Raw genomic sequence first — 17,070 nt, 5'->3', positions numbered from 1 at the left:
GGAATTTACCCAAGGGATACAGGAGTACTGATGCATAGGGGCACTTGTACCCCAATGTTTATAGCAGCACTTTCAACAATAGCCAAATTATGGAAAGAGCCTAAATGTCCATCAACTGATGAATGGATAAAGAAATTGTGGTTTATATACACAATGGAATACTATGTGGCAATGAGAAAGAATTAAATATGGTCTTTTGTAGCAACATGGATGGAACGGGAGAGTGTTATGCTAAGTGAAATAAGTCATACAGAGAAAGACAGATACCACATGTTTTCACTCTTATGTGGATGCTGAGAAACTTAACAGAAGATCATGGGGGAGGGGAAGGGGAAAAACAAAAAAAAAAAAGGTTAAAGGGGGAGGGAGCCAAAACATAAGAGACTCTTAAAAACTGAGAACAAACTGATGGGGGGTGGGAGGGAGGAGAGAGTGGGTGATGGGTATTGAGGAGGGCACCTGTTGGGATGAGCACTGGGTGTTGTATGGAAACCAATTTGACAATAAATTTCATATTAAAAATAAATAGATAAATAAATAAATAAAATAATACTTAAATGGGGAAAAATAAAATATAAAGAATACATCAAAGGCATATCAAAATTATTTTCTTTCTATATTATATCTAAATTGTCTATAAGATTCGAATAGATGAAATAACTTGTTTAAAGAAAAAAAATAAAAAATAAAAGAGCAAACAAAGTATCTCATAAGTTTCCTCAACTGCAAATTCTCTGAGATTTTTATGCCTGAGGTAGAAGTTTCTGAAGATGAGTATCTTGACCTATTTCAACCACCATGACCTCCTAACTTTGTTCTGAACAAGCTGTGGAGCAGTATTAGAAAATCTAAGCAGTTAAAAAATTTTTTTCTACATTTTTCAGAGAGAGAGAGAGAGAGAGAGAGAGAGAGAGAATGAGCAGGGGAGGGGCAGAGCGAGAGGGAGAGAGAGAGTCCCAAGCAGGCCCTGCGCTGTCAGTGCAGAGCTTGATCATGAACCATGAGATAATGACCTGAGCCAAAGACAAGAATCAGAAAATTAACTGACTAAGCCACCCAGGAGCCCCTAAGCAGTGTTTAATTGATAAAATCTGATACTTGACATTTAAAGCACAGCAACTGGAAAATCTGTGAAGTTAAATTGATATAGTAACTGAGTGTGGAATTTAGAACTAAAAGGAACCTGAGAATGTATTTTAGGGCTCTTTGACAATGTTCAGGAAAGACTCCTTTCTCCTTGCTAGGCCCCCAAATAGTTGATAGATTATTTTTATAAGGCACAAAAAGTTTAGAACTTTGAAAAGCAGATATCAGAATAGTTTTTCAATAATGTCCCTTTTATTTTGGAGGTAATAAGTAATAAGCGGATACTATCTGAACAGGTTTGTTAGCTCTCTACTAGTGAGGTTTCTTTCTATAAGCCAATTCATATATCCCAGGAGAATCTCCATGGCTCTCCACTCCGCCCTGTCAAGAAGGCTTACAAAGTCAAGTTGTGTATACAACCTGCTCACTGCATCTCTCCTCATCAGTAACCTGCCTTCCTCTTTTATATCCCAAACAATTCATAGTAATGACACCTAATTATAACTTGTCCTTTTGAATTTGGGGTGCCGAAAGGCAGGCTTCTTCTACTTTCCAGTAAAAATATTAACAGGCATCCAAAACTTCTCATAACATAGCTCACGATATGAAAGCTTCAGACCAGCTCATGCATTCATTTTCTCTCCTTGTATAGATTTTTCTCTTCTTACAGAACTTATGTAGATTATTTCTTTGGTACCAAATGTCCCAAGCCCTGTAACACCGTGTGCTCTTAGATGCCATTTGTCCAATCCATCTTCTTTCCCAATGAAGGAAGAATAGTTACTGGGCAAATGATCTGGAAGCACATTCACCTGCAAGTCAGGGTTGCTTAAAGACCAGGCTAGCACACCTTCTAAACTAACACTGGAATCACCTTCACAGCATCCTCCACAGATGTTTGATTATGGAGCTTCTGCCTGAACCCCTGGAACGAGCAAGCCAGGGAGAGAGGAGCGCTCTCCATACTTCCAAAGTGTCTCTTCACCTTAAAGTATTATGTTGAGCCCTCTACTATAATGATTCTTCTGTTGTCTTAGCTTTGCTTCTGGAGTCTGCCAAGAAAATATCCTCTCTTTATGTCCATTTCCATACACTGTGACCTGTGTCCTTTTTTCCCCCTTATACAGACCCTTTTTAAGCCCTTTTTTAAAACTCTACATTCTCAGGAAGTGGTGTCAGCATTGAAGAGGTTTCACATATCAGTTGCTAGAATCATATTAGCTTTAAAGGAAATGAAATTACTTCTGCAACTGCAGAGACTAAGAGGAAAATTAAGTTTGTGATGACTTCCAGCTTGAAGCAAATTCATTTACACACACACGCACACACTGCCCTACTATCTATCACTGCTCTGATTTCATCTGTGACCTAGTTTGTGGCTTCCAAAACTTTACACTGCTGTGGGAAGCTCATTCTTAAAGATATTTAGCTTTCTTACATTATACTTTATATAAAACTTTGGGTATATGTGAGGCTTCCCATTTATCTGAATATCTCATCAACACTGTGATTTTTTTTAATTAAAAATTTCCACTTGGCAGTTCAAGAATTTTGAAACAATAAGATACACATGATCCCGAAAATGGGTAATGAAAAATCTTAGTTGAAATGTATTTAATCCACCAGTTCCTCACTCCCATGGATTCAGACTGCGAACTGAGAGAAAAATCCCAATCACATGCAATTGTTTGCCATTTCATTGAGGTTTGCATATCACCCACTACGAATGAGGGGCAATTATTTTAAATAATTTTTTATTACAAACAAAATTGGAAGGTGCTCCACTTACTAATTAAACATCATCCCTTGATTTTTTTTAATCATCTTTTGATTTAAAAGCCAATGTATCCAGAAGAAGTTCTGAACTGATTTTTATACATTTTATCTGCAACCTGAAGACCAGGATTATAGCCTAATATAGTGGCAATGGGATATTTTAAAGACAAGCCATGACAGTCAAGTGTCATTCAACCGACTTGTTAGAAGTATCCACTCTCACGTCCCTTGTTGCTCATAGTTTCATAGGATTCCAACCTTAGGGCAAACTACCACACATTTCTTCCTGAGAACACAGTCTGAAGACACCCCATGCCTTTTTCCTTGCTAACAATAACCCTGCATTGTTTGTAATGAAGGGACAAGAAACCTCAGCAGAATGTCTGACTTGTACATACATGTTTTTATTTAACAGAAAAGATGACTCCACAGGCTGAGTGTTCTGCACCGGAGACCCTAGCTCAGGAAGAAGAGCATCAGATGCAGAGAATGATGGCAAAGCGTTCGAAAATCATCAAGGAGCTGATTCAGACGGAAAAAGACTACCTCAATGATCTAGAGCTGTGCATTAGGGAAGTGGTTCAGCCCTTGAGAAATAAACAGGTAAATGCGACTTTGAGGGTCTCCCCCCCCCCCCCCGCACCATATCCTAAATAGGATGACCAGCACCGTGAAATCCAATCACCCAAGTGGTAGTATCTGCTGCAGGGCGGGTGGAGTGATGGGCCTTTTTCCTGGAGTCCCCGGTTTGGGGTGATCCCGGGTGTCATCAGATCCACACTTCTTGTGTCAGCGGAGCGACACCCAGATTCCCTCCATTTGGCCAGGGAAACTGTATTCTAAAATATGGGGGAAAGGAAGTTCATGGTTTCCATCATTTTGAAATTTCTTTGTGTTCCTTCTTGGATTCTCATGGAACTGATAACAAAATGTGAGCAAATAGGTTTCCAGTTCAGGAACCAAGCACTTGATCTGATTCAAAGATGATCCAGGATTTGGAAGAAAAAAATATTGTGTCCCTTCCTCCCCCCCTTACATTGAGAGCTCAATTAAACTTACGATTATTCAGCAAAGTAAAATTCAACATAGAAACCAACCTGAATGTAAGGTAACACTTGAAGTGTTTATAAGTTAATCATTCTCCTCCTTTTTAATCAAAGGCTTTTCAGGGAATTTCTTGTAAGGAATTAGAGTATAGGTACAAAGATATTTGATTCATATATAGGTGCATGTATATACACACACACAATTTGCATGAACATAAACTCACACATATATCTGGCTCTTTTCATCCATTCAACACATTTATTAAGTTCCTTATGTGTACTTGGCACTGTTCCCAGCACTGGGGTTACAGTTCAGTAGAAAACAAAGTTCTGCCCTTATGGGGTTTGCTTTCTAGTGGGGGAGAGGAAGAGTCAGACAGTCAATAATAAATGAATGAACGAATGAGTAAATAAATAAATATATATAAATTAAGATATAATAGATGGTGTTAAGTATAACAGAGAAAACTAATGTGGGGACGAGGGATGGGGCATGGGCACAGAGGGGTGATGTTTCTATTTCAAACACCATCGTAAATGTAGACCTTTCCAATGGGGGACGTTACAGCAAAGAATTGAAAGGGGAAAAGGTGCTCCAGGCTGAGGGAGAACAAGAGCAAAGCAGAGGATAACCTGAGGAGTGATAACCTGATCACTGAGGGGGATAAATGGTCCTCACACACAATTGAACTGATATACAAAAGCATAAACTACCAAGTAAAGATGATCAGAATTCCACTACTTAAAGATTATCACCATTCACATGGTTGGGAACATCCTTGCAGGCATCAGTTGGGACATTTACACACACACACACACACACACACACACACACACACAATCACACATATATATTTACATAAATGTAACAAAAACTACACATGCTATTTTATAGCATACTTGTCTCATTCAGCAATCTGTTTGATGCTTCTGGCCATGACTACTGATACTTATAAATGTTTTTCTACCGTTACTGAGGCTGAGACACACTTATGTTTTGGGTGTGGTCACCTTATCTCCTTAGAATAAATTCCTAGAAGTGGAATTGCTAGATCAAAGGGTATACGCATGTAGCATTTTGACAAAAAATTTTCCAGCTGACAACCAAAAAGTTCATACCATTCTCATTTTCGTTTTCATTAACAGTGCTTGAGAAGTCAGAATACCTTTTTATATATTCATTAGCCCTTTGTATTCTCTTCAATCCTTATTCATATTCATGTCTCTTTCCCTTTTAAAAAAATATAGGGTTTGTCTTTTTCTTATTGTTTTACAAAATCTCTTTATATACTAGAGATGTTCTTTTTTCATCCTGCATGTTACAACTAATTTTTTCAGTTTGTCTTTTGCCTGCTAAACTGTTTAAGGTTAAAAAGTTAAAACCTTGTTTAAGGTTTATTCATTTGATTTTGCCATGTTTAAGTGATCGAATATATATATATTTTTTAAATTTTTTTTTTCAACGTTTATTTATTTTTGGGACAGAGAGAGACAGAGCATGAAGGGGGGAGGGGCAGAGAGAGAGGGAGACACAGAATCGGAAACAGGCTCCAGGCTCCGAGCCATCAGCCCAGAGCCTGACGCGGGGCTCGAACCCCCGGACCGCGAGATCGTGGCCTGGCTGAAGTCGGATGCTTAACCGACTGCGCCACCAAGGCGCCCCTGTGATCGAATATATTTAACTTTATGGATTCTGGGCATGGCATCTTAACATGTACCCCATGATTATAAAAATATTGCCAGCCAGTTGTCTCAACTTCAATTATTACATCTTTCACCCAGTACTTACAATATGCAGAAGGAGAGTTTATGTTTCTTTTTCTTTCTAAAATTTTTAAATGTTTTTTTAATTTATTTTTGAGACAGAGAGACAGAGCATGAGCAGGGGAGGGGCAGAGAGAGAGAAAGGGAGACACAGAATCCGAAGCAGGCTCCAGGCTCTGCTGTCAGCACAGAGCCCGACGTGGGGCTCAAACCCACAAACCGTGAGATCATGACCTGAGCCAAAGCGGCCCCAGAATTTGTTTCTTAACATAAGACTTCTCCAAGAAATACTAGAAAAAAATATCTGGCCTAGAAATTAGGAAAAAGCAGTGTAGATCAAGGTGACCTTAGATATAGAAGTTGGGTTTTGTTTTGATTTAAGACAATGTATGAAGAAGGAATTTTTCCTTCATAGAAAGTTACCTTTAGTTTTACTCCCTCCTGGCTTTCAATAGGTACTTAGTATCTGTCAGGCCCTGTTCCAAAGGCCTCATTTGTATGCTCATTTAATCCTCTCACAGTTGTCACGTTGGAAGGTAACTGGTGGCTGTCTGAATCTGGAAATTTCTTATTTATTCTGTAAGAGTAGGAACAAACAAAAATGGTCATGATCAACATTTGTTCTCTAGTTACATTGCTAACTCTATAAAAATATTTTTGAAGTTTTTTTTTCTTTTAATATAAACTAGCTGTGTCTCCTATAACTGCTGCTCTGGCAGTTATATATTTTTTGAAGTTTACTTATTTATTTTGAGAGAGTGCATGCAAGTGGGGGAGGGGGAGGGAGAACATGAGAGAGACTGAGAATCCCAAGCAAGCTCAGGTGCTGTCAGCACAGTGACTGACTTGGGGCTCAAACCTGACCCAAAACCAAGAACTGGATGCTTAATCAACTGAGCCACCTAGGCACCCCTGTTCTAGCAGAAATTTATACTTATTAATAAAATGTTTATTTACATACCTCTTAAAATGTTGATTTGAAATGCACCTAGCATCAGACTCTGCCACTATCTACCTTCTTTTACGGTGAGCTTTTACCATCACTCCCATTCTCTGAAAAACTTAGAGCCTAGCCCGACATCAATGTCAGATGATTTCAATATTCAGGCAAATGACGCACACAAACCTTGGGGCCTCTCCCCCAGTTTCTTGCTCACATTCTGGGATCTTTGCCTCAACCCCATGTCAGCCTTTCACTCCAGGCCCATCCCCTAGAGCTGCCCTTACCTTTACTTCATCCCTTCAGAACCGGAATTTCAGACTTAGCATTTTCTAACTCTCACGTCCTGTCTCCCAGCACACTCCCACTGGTTTCCTCTCCCTGACAAGTTCCTGATGCCATCTGACGTCCATGCTATTGACCTCACCACCTTTTCACCCTTCATCGATAGCCTACACCTGATTTCATTAACACAGGCCCTCCATTATAATCACTGCTTGCAGATGAACTCAATTCCCTCTCCTCCCTCTCTTTCCATTTACTTGCCTGGAAAAAAAACCCCAAACCAAAAAACAACTACCCTTGATGAAGTTCAATTTTCTGCCTACTTTACATCTTGACCCATGCAGCTGGAACCAATTTCTTCTACAGTTCATGACCATTTTCTTCCGGTGGGGTGCCCAGTAATGTCTCTGAAGGGACTCTCACATCTTTCTCCTCACATCTCAGACACTCCCTCTTCTGTCCCAACTCTTAGCTAATATCCTTTCTCACCATTTCATTGAGAAAATAGGCACAATAAGAAGATGCACACTGTCCCAACACCACGCTTATCAACCTACCTGCATTTCTATCCTTGTAGCCTGGCTAATGGTTCTGCTTCTAATTAAGGACAACCTTCTATCCCCTCAGGCTTCCTCAAGGATATCATTCCTGCCGGTGTCCTCTCTTTTCTGTATATTGACTTTATCTCCACATTGGATCATTCTCATCAGCATTACCTGCTGTCCTAAAAAAAAAAAAAAAAAGAAAGAAAGAAAAACTCTCACTTGACTCTAAAAGAATTGGCTATATTCTCTGTCCTTCTCTTTTAAAGTTGGATAGCGCCTGGGTGGCTCAGTCGGTTGAGCGGCTGACTTCAGCTCAGGTCATGATCTCACGGTCTGTGAGTTCGAGCCCTGCGTCGGGCTCTGTGCTGACAGCTCAGAGCCTGGAGCCTGTTTCAGATTCTGTGTTGCCCTCTCTCTGACCCTCCCCTGTTCATGCTCTGTCTCTCCCTGTCTCAAAAATAAATAAAACGTTATAAAATAAAAAAAAATAAATAAAGTTGGACATGAAGGGCACCTGGGTGGCTCAGTCGGTTAAGCGTCCAACTCTAGGTTTTGGTTCAGGTCATGGTCTCATGATCTTGTGAGTTCAAGCCCCATGTCGAGCTCCGCGCTGATAATGCTGCTGACAGTGCAGAACCTGCTTGGTATTCTCCATCTCCCTCTCTCTCTGCCCCCTCCCCCAGGTGTGCTGTCTCTGTCTCTCTCAGAAGTAAAAAAACTTAAAAAAAATTGTTTAAGTTGGATGTGAAATATTTAATATGTGTAAAACCATGTGTGATTCAGACATTTCAAAATAAACTCAATGTACCAAGAATCTGTCCCTGTGATGAGTTAATGATTAATATAAAAGAAGACAATATATAAGAAATGCCCACCTTTTAATTCATAACATATTTTTGTATCAAATGGAATAAGAAGTTTATTTAATGTGCAAATGTTCTCAACTTTAAACCATCTACCACCCTGGTGAATTAAACTGGCCCCACCAATATATATGCCATTGCTCAGCTGTAATCTTTTATATGCATTCCAATCTTTGTGTTTTGACTTTTGTTGTTTTTCTTATTTTTTGCTTCTTGTGTAACCTTTACAAGCAGTTCTCAGAATTGGTGTTTCAACCATGTAAAATAAAATGTTTCCGTCGTGGTGACATGTAGTTTATTTAGCATGTTTAACTTACTCTTCAATACTTTGAATTACTGTTCTCGCACTTCGAACTCCTATTTTCCCCTTGTTATTCTATTCAGATTGTTTATAGCTTGCTCATTTTTCACATCTGGTACTTGTCTCTTTGTTTAAATATCTTTTCAGTGCTCTCTGTCTGGTCTCATTGTGGACATTGGTTTCAGTCTAGTGGTCACTTTGTCCTACTAATGTTGAAATACTAGTTATTCAGAGGTTTTTCAGAATTCTCATGTCAGACCCACCTTTCCCCTCACTTCTTAATGCTTTAACCTTGACTAAGTAAATAGATGCTCAAGGGGTGCCTGGGTGGCTCAGTCAGTTAAGCATCTGATTCTTGATTTCAGTTCATGTCATGATCTCATGGTTTGTGGGTTCAAGCCCCACAACAGGCTCAGCGCTGACAGTGTAGAGCCTGCTTAGATTTCTCTCTCCCTCTCTTTCTGCCCTTCCCCTGTTTGTGCCCTCTCTTTCTCTCTCTCTAAAAAAAAAAACAAAAACAAAAAACTTTAAATAGATGCTCAGGAATTCAGACGAAACATCTATGAATGCCAAGGTAGTTAATTTATGCCATGAGTGTATTTGCCACCTTTTCAATGTTCATTAGCTCCTTCGTGTCCTCGCTTCCTTTCTAACCGTTTAAATACCAAAGTCTTTGCATGCAAACCGTTTGTCACCAGTTAGTGTCAAAATTTATAAATTAATATAGACAGTGTTTATGTAACCAGGGGAATGATCTGCAAACCATGCTGAGAAACCTGAGGCAACGTAAATAAATATTATACATGTACAAGTTAGAGTGGAAGAGAACTTTGGGAAGTCATCTGGTCCGTGTCTTTCCTCTTGGTGAGAAGGCTATCTTTGCTCTATTGTACCTCCTCCATGATTTCTTTCTCTACATCTGATTCATGTCTTTTCAGTCCAGGAAGACACAAGTTAGCCTAGGAGAATGAAAATTGGAAGGAGGAAGTTGAAAACTGAGAAAAGCACTAGGTTATTTGAGTGAACTTGCACGAATGAGTCAGTGTACTAATGAATGTCTAGACCCAGCCCTTGAGTGACGATCTTGGGTACAAATCTTAATTTTAATGTCGAACCTTTTCTATACATAAAACGTCACCTAACTGAAATCAGTATCAAACTCAACAGTTACATCTTCCTTAATAGCAGCATTGTGAGAGGTTTTGCAAAGAAGGCAAAAATTATTGACAACATTCAGTGTTGAAACATTTAGTGGGAAAACAGGTTCTGATTACTTATTATCCAAACAGGGCAAGAGGCGAGACTGTACATTTTTGGCAGTAAGTCAAAATAAATCAAAATCTGGGCAAACTAATCTAACAATGGAAAAGAGTTTTGTGTGTAAGGAAAGGACCAAAAAGTGATTGGACAGAGTAGTTGGAAGAATCTAAACACATGTTTTAATTTTTATTCGTTTTCAATTATTTCTTTAATTTAAAAAATTTACATAATAAAAAAATTCCAAAGATCTCAAAGACACATTAGTATCTTATAGTACTCAATTTCCTTCTCTAGAGGCAAACACCATTACTAGCTTCTTTTTACCCTTCCAAGGGTATAAACATATATTTGGATGCACGTTTAGTAGGTTTTTATATATGTAGTCTTATATTTATTTATTTTGGATTTGCTCATATCACCTAACCTTTGAATTATGAAATTTTGCGTTCTCAGAAAGGACAAAAATAATCTATAATTTTGTGTTGACAAGGGTTCAATTGGAATTTTCTGTTAAAATTTGGATACCCCACATAGCAGTAAGTTTGTAAATAATTTTTTTTAACTGTTTTTATTTTGAGAGAAAGAGAGTGTGAGCATGAGCAGGGGAGGGGCAGAGAGAGGAAGAGAATCCCAAGCAGGGTCCTTGCTCAGAGCATCGAGCTGGACGTAGGGCTGTATCTCATGAACCGTGAGATACCTGAGTATCTCAGTAACCTGAGTAGAAATTGAGAGTCGGACGCTTAATCAACTGCACCACCCAGGTGCCCCATTAAAGTTTATTTATTTATTTTGAGAGAGACAGAGAGAATGCGAGTGGGGGAGGGGCAGAGAAAGAAAGAGAATCCCAAGCAGGCTCTGAGCTACCAGCGCAGAGTCTGACGCAGGACTCAAACTCACAAAACCATGAAATCATGACCTGAAATGGTGAGCCAAAATCAAGAGTTGGATGCTTAAGCGAATGAGCCACCGATGTGCCCTGTACATAATTTTTATTAGGCAGAATATATAGGTGAAAATAATCACCTATAGCTCTACCACTTAGAAATAAGTACTATAAATACAATATTTTTGTTTACTGACTAGGCATATACAGACATACCCAAATAGTTTGTGAAATTGGAATCATACCACATATACCATTATGGAATCCCTTCTCCCTGGAAAATATATTTACATGTTATATTTTTAACCACAGATAACAAATATTAATTTAAATGGACAACATTATTCTTTTATTTATTGGGGGACCATAAATTTGAGGAGAACAATGTCAATGCTCTCTCTGGATGCAGAGCCCCCACTTGGAAAATGGTGCCCACCAGTATTATCCTGCAGGTCTAGGTGAGCAATGGGGTGTTCAGTGTCATGATGGCAGGGACTATCTTACATCTAGCAATTGTCTTGTATGACATATGTGACATTTAGCACACTGTTTTGACATACTATCATACTTCTCTCTCAGGGTCTGAAGAGGATAAGGCAGGTCTTAAAATAGGGAAACATAAAAGACAGGGAATTAGAAAGGACAAATCCCCAACTTGCCTTTTTTTTCCCAAAGGGGCAGGGAAAGGAAAGGGTCCCAAGGCCCATGGCATTCAGCTTCCTGCTCTGCTTCCCACCCCAGTGAGGTTGCTGTAGTTTAAACTATGATGTCAGCCCTGATTCAGAAACTTATGCAGGAAGGGGGCTTGCCAAGTTCCCAGAGCCCAATGTAGATCAAAGCATCTCAGAAAGGAGACTGGAGGAGGGGGCATAAATGCATTATAATCATGAAATACTGTTCAAATGTTGTGTTATCATAAAAACCTATATACAACAAAAAGATGGCCATGGCCCAATTTGTGTTGTATGAATTTAAGCTATAGTCACTACGTTTTAGTTTGGTAAATGGTTTTTATATCCCTTTGGCGTTTGCTGTGTTTGTAATGACCCCCACCTCACCAGAGTGAGCCCATATATTGCTGTTCTATATAAAGGGGATTGTAGCTTCAGCACATGTTCTGGAAATCATTCAGGCTTCCTTCCATTTCCTGCTCTCTCTTCTTTGAGGTTTCTAGTTGGACATTCCTGGTGTCTGTCTTGACAGCTCAAAGCTGGCTTCTACCCCAGCAGTTTCTAGCCTCTGGCTGCCTCGCTATGTGAACAGTGCTCCTGTTGAGTTACAAAGCACCCAGATGCTGTGCAGCAGTTCCAGAGGACTGCCTGCTTGGCTCTCAGTTGTAGTTTTGTTCCCCGGACTCACTCTCAGAGATTATACTCAATTCTGTCTGAATCCCCTCTACATCCTCCCCACCCCAACCCAGCTCCAAACAGAGGAAACCAAACTTCCCACTTCCCCAAGAGAAGAATTCAAGCAATGTAATGAAATTTTGCTACTCTCCCTGAACAAAGGACAGAATTACAGTGGTGAACTACAGTTAGTTCACTGGAGCACAAGATAAAAGAACCAAGACAGAAATATTTTATCTAGTAACTATTAAAATATACTCAGCTTTCCATAAATAGAGAGATGATAGAGATGATAGTTAATTAGAGCTTCTTAAAGCTATTTCCTAAAACTTTGGCTGCATAACAAATAGAGGAAACCATAGGTGAGCAAATCTGTTTTGTCATGAATTTTTAAGTGTCCTAGAAGGACTCTTGCCAAATCGTCTTCTCTAGCTGTCGCCTTCACTAAATGACTTGTACTGTTGCCAGAAGTCATGGTCATTCATTGTTGCTTACTAGGCAACCATGCAATCTTTTTTCCTCTTACTTTTTCTCTATCACCCAGCTACTTTTTTTTTTTACCTAACTTTTTAGAGCAATTTTAGGTTCATAGCAGAGTTGAGAGAGAAGGTACAGAGATTTCCCATATAATCCCTAGCCCTACATATGCATAACTTCCCCCATTATCAACATCCCCCATGAGAGTGTCCCATTTGTTACAGCTGATGAACCTACACTGATACATCATTATCACCGACAGTCCACAGTTTATGGTTCATTGTTGGTATTGTCTATGGGTTTTGACAGATATATGATGACGTATATCCATCATTATGGTATCATGAAGAGTATTTTTACTGCTCTAAAAATCCTCTGTGCTTTACCTGTTCATCCATCCTCAGTCCCAGTCAATGGCAGTCACTGATCTTTTTACTATCTCCATGGTTTTGCCTTTTCCAGAATGTCATAAAGTTGAAATCATACAGTATGTCCAGGTATACCTCATTTTATTATGCTTTCCTTTATTGTACTTTACAGATAATGCTGTTGTTTGTTTTTTTTTTTTATAAGTTAAAGGTTTGTGGCAACCCTGGGTCAGGCAAGTCTATGGATGTTATTTTTCTATCAGCATTTGCTCACTTCATGTCTCTATATCACATTTTGGTAATTCTTGCAATATTTCAAATTTTTTCATTATTATTGTTTTTGTTATGGTTATCTGTGATCAGTGATTATGACTCACTGCAAGCTCAGATTATGTTTAGCATTCTATTAGCAATAAGGTATTTTTAAGCTAAGGTATGTTCATTGTTTTAATGAATACAATTGACATAATTGTATTGCATACTTAATACACTGTAGTATAGTGTAAACCATAACTTTTATATGCACTGGGGAATCAGAAAATCCATTTGACTCATTTTATTGTGATATTCACTTTGTTGTGGTAGTCTGGAAAGAACCAAACCTGGAACATCTCTGAGATATTCTTGTATACTTTTCAGGCTTCTTTCACTTAGTAACGTTCATTTTAGTTAGCTTCATGTCTTTTCATGGCTTAATAGCTCATTTTGTTTTAGGGATGAATATTATTCCATTGTCTGGATGTACCACAGTTTACTTACACTTAGTAATATTCATTTTAGTTTCCTTCACATCTTTTCATGGCTTAATAGCTCATCTCTTTTCAAGGCTGAATATTATTCCATTGCCTGGATTTATGCATTCACCTACTGAAGGACATCTTGGTTGCTTCCAAGCTTAGGCAATTATGAGTAAAGCTTCTATAAACATCCATGTACTGAATTTTGTGTGGACATAAGTTCATTTGGGCAAAAGCGAAAGGGTACAACTGTTGGATTGTACGGTAAGAATATATTTAGTTTCATAAAAAGCTATCAAGCTGTCTTCTGAAATGGCTGTATTATTTTGCATTCCCCCAGCAGTAAGAGTTCCTGTTGCTTCACATCCTCTGCAGCCTTTGGTGTTGTGAGTGTTCAGATATTGGCCATTCAAATAGATGTGTAGTGGTATCTCATGGTTGTTTTGGTTTGCATTTTTCTCATGACTTATGATGTGGAATCTTTTCATATACTTATTTGCCATGTGTATATCTTCTTTGTTGAGATGTCCATTAAGGTCTTTGGCTTATTTTTATATCGTGTTGTTTTCTTATTGTCAAATTTTGAGAGTTCTTTGCATATTTTGAATAATAGTCCTTTATCAGATATGTCTGATATCCCCTCACTCTGTGCTTTGTCTTCTCATTCTCTTGATCCTGTTTTTCACAGAGAAGTTTTTAATCTTAATAAAGTCCAACTTATCAATTATTTCTTTCATGGATCATGCCTTTGGTGTTGTACTTAAAAAGTCATCACTGTACCCAAAGTCATCTAGGTTTTCTTCTATTTTATCCTCTAGGCATTTTTAATTTTGCATTTTACATTTAGGTCTGTGATCTGTTTTGAAATTTTGTCAAGGATATAACGTCTGTGCGTAGATTCACTTTTTTACATGTAGATGTCCAGGTTTTCCACCATCATTTTTTGAGAACGCTACCTTTGCTCCATTGTATTGCTTTTGCTCCTTTGTCAAGAATCAGTTGACTATGGGTCTATTTCTGAGCTCCCTATTCTGTTCCATTGAACTATTTGCCTATTATTTTGCCAATACGCTTAATTACTGCAGCTTAATAGTAAGTCTTGAAGTCAGGTAGTGTCAGTCTTCCAACTTCGTTCTTCTCTTTCAAAACTGAGTTGGCTATTCTGGGTCTTTTGCCTCTCCATATAAACTTTAGAATCAGTTTGTCAATATCGACAAAATAACTTGCTGGGACTTTAATTAGTATTGCACTGAATCTATAGATCAGGTTGGTAAGAAGTGACATCTTGACAATAGTGAGTCTTCCTATCCATAAAGTTGAAATATCTCTCCATTTATTAAGTTCTTTAATTTTGTTCATCAGAAGTTTATAGTTCCCTCCTCTCAGTCCTGTACATATTTTGATAGATTTATATCTAAGTATGCCAATTTTTGGAGTGGTAATGCAAAGGGTATTGTGTCTTCAATTTCAAATTCCACTTGTTCATTGCTAGTATACAGAAAAACAATTGACTTTTGTACAATTTTGCAAACTTTTTATAATCATTTATTAGTTCCAGGAGGGTTTTTCTGGATTCTTTTGGATTTTCTACATAGACATCATGTCACCTGTGTGCAAGGACAGTTTTATATCTTCCTGCTCAAACCGTAGAACTTTTATTTTCTTTCTTGTCTTATTGCATTAGCTAGAACTTCCAGTACAATGTTGAAAAGGTGTGGTAAGAGGACACATCCTTGCCTTGTACCTGACATTCCTAAGAAAGTTCAAAGTTTCTCACCATTATATTAGCTGCTGGGTTTTTGTAGATATTCTTTATCAAGTTGAGGAAATTTTCTATTCCTAGTTTATTGGGAGTTATTATCATAAATGGGTATTGGATTTTGTCAAATGCTTTTTCTGTATCTGCTGATATGATCATGTCAGTCTTCTTTTTTAATTTTTTGATGTGATTGATTACATTAATTAATGTTTGAATGTTGAACCAGCCTTGCATACCTGGAATAAATCCCACTCAGTCATTCTGTATAATTTTTCATATAGATTGTTGGATTTGATTTGTTAATATTTTGTGGAGCATTTTGCATCTGTATTCATGAGAGATATTAGTCCATAATTACAGGTCCATTTTCCTATAATGTAATTGTCTGATTTTGGTATGAGGTTAATTCTGGTCTCATATAATCACCCAGCTACTTTTCATATCTCTATTAACTTTCAAAATTTTCAGATTGTATTCTGGGCCTCAAAAATATTTCATCTTGGCACACTGACCATAAATTTCTTAAAGCCAACTACTTTCTAAAACCCTGTCTTCTCCATAAAATTACCCTGAACTAAGTGGAATCAAGATGTTAATTTCTTATAGACATGTCTTATTTGTACAAATAGTCACCCTACTCCATTCAAGGTGTATTCTACCATAGCATATCAAAATCCAATGCATATGTACTTTTGTAAGATATTATAATAGGGGAAGCTGGGTAAGGGGTATACAGCGTCCATCCATATTATTTTTTAAATGCATATGAATCAACAGTTATATTTAAAAATTAAAAGTTTAATTAAAAATATAATTCCCTTATTTTCTTTCTCTCTTCCTTTGTCTCTTTAACTGCATTATCCTTTTGTTTATTTTATTTTTTTTAATGTTTATATATTTATTTTGAGAGAGAGCAAGCAGGGGAGGGGCAGACAGAGAGGGAGACAGAAAATTCCAAGTAGGGTCGGCACTGACAGTGCAGAGCCCAACGTTGGGCTCATTCCCATGAAATGTGAGATCAAGAGTTGAATGCTTAACCAAGACACCCAGGCACCCCTATATTACCCTTTTAAGTGAACATGTAAAATTATATATATCAAAACAAAATCTTTTCCTCTGACTCTTTACCTAGATTTCTCTGCCAAACCTTTCAATTAATTCTCTTTTTCTTGTTGTTTCAGAAAGATAGAGACTACATTTTTAGGGTAAGGGCACACATTAGGTTGTTTAAAGGAAACTGTATAGCATACAATAAATTCCTGTGTATCTTGGCTCTTTCCCATGGTATATTTGGAACACTAGAAGTCCTTCTAGATTACAAAACAAACATGGGGAAAAGCCAGCTAAAGGCCTCTCTCACTTCCACATCTACCCAATCTAGTCCCTTCTCCCATAGAGTTTAGCAGTTCCTGAGGTCAACCTCCTCAGTCACGAGACTTCACAGACTTCAGAGTGCAAAGATCAAAGCTAGGCTGATAGCATGAAAACAAAAGCTGCTCATATAGAAAGCTGAGCACAAACAGGAATTCTGGTCATTATATTGAATAAAAATCTGAGAAAATCAAGGCAATTCATGCTAACTGTACTTAAAATGCTGGAACCAATTACTCAAAGAAATACTTTTGAATTCCTGA

At 38.0% G+C, this 17,070-nt stretch overlaps 1 protein-coding gene across 1 annotated transcript in view; it reads left to right on the top strand.

Annotated features, from left to right (window-relative positions):
• ARHGEF38 (Rho guanine nucleotide exchange factor 38) overlaps positions 1-17,070 on the top strand; it is a 129,080-nt gene that overhangs the window by 33,350 nt on the left and 78,660 nt on the right. The window contains exon 2 of the mRNA XM_043571252.1: positions 3,278-3,465. Within this exon, the coding sequence (XP_043427187.1) occupies positions 3,278-3,465 (188 nt within the window). The remainder of the gene's footprint in view (positions 1-3,277; positions 3,466-17,070) is intronic.

The sequence above is a fragment of the Prionailurus bengalensis genome, chromosome B1 (genome assembly GCF_016509475.1).
Source record: "Prionailurus bengalensis isolate Pbe53 chromosome B1, Fcat_Pben_1.1_paternal_pri, whole genome shotgun sequence".
In the NCBI taxonomy this organism is placed as follows: domain Eukaryota; kingdom Metazoa; phylum Chordata; class Mammalia; order Carnivora; family Felidae; genus Prionailurus; species Prionailurus bengalensis.
This window is presented reverse-complemented; position numbering and strand designations above follow the sequence as displayed.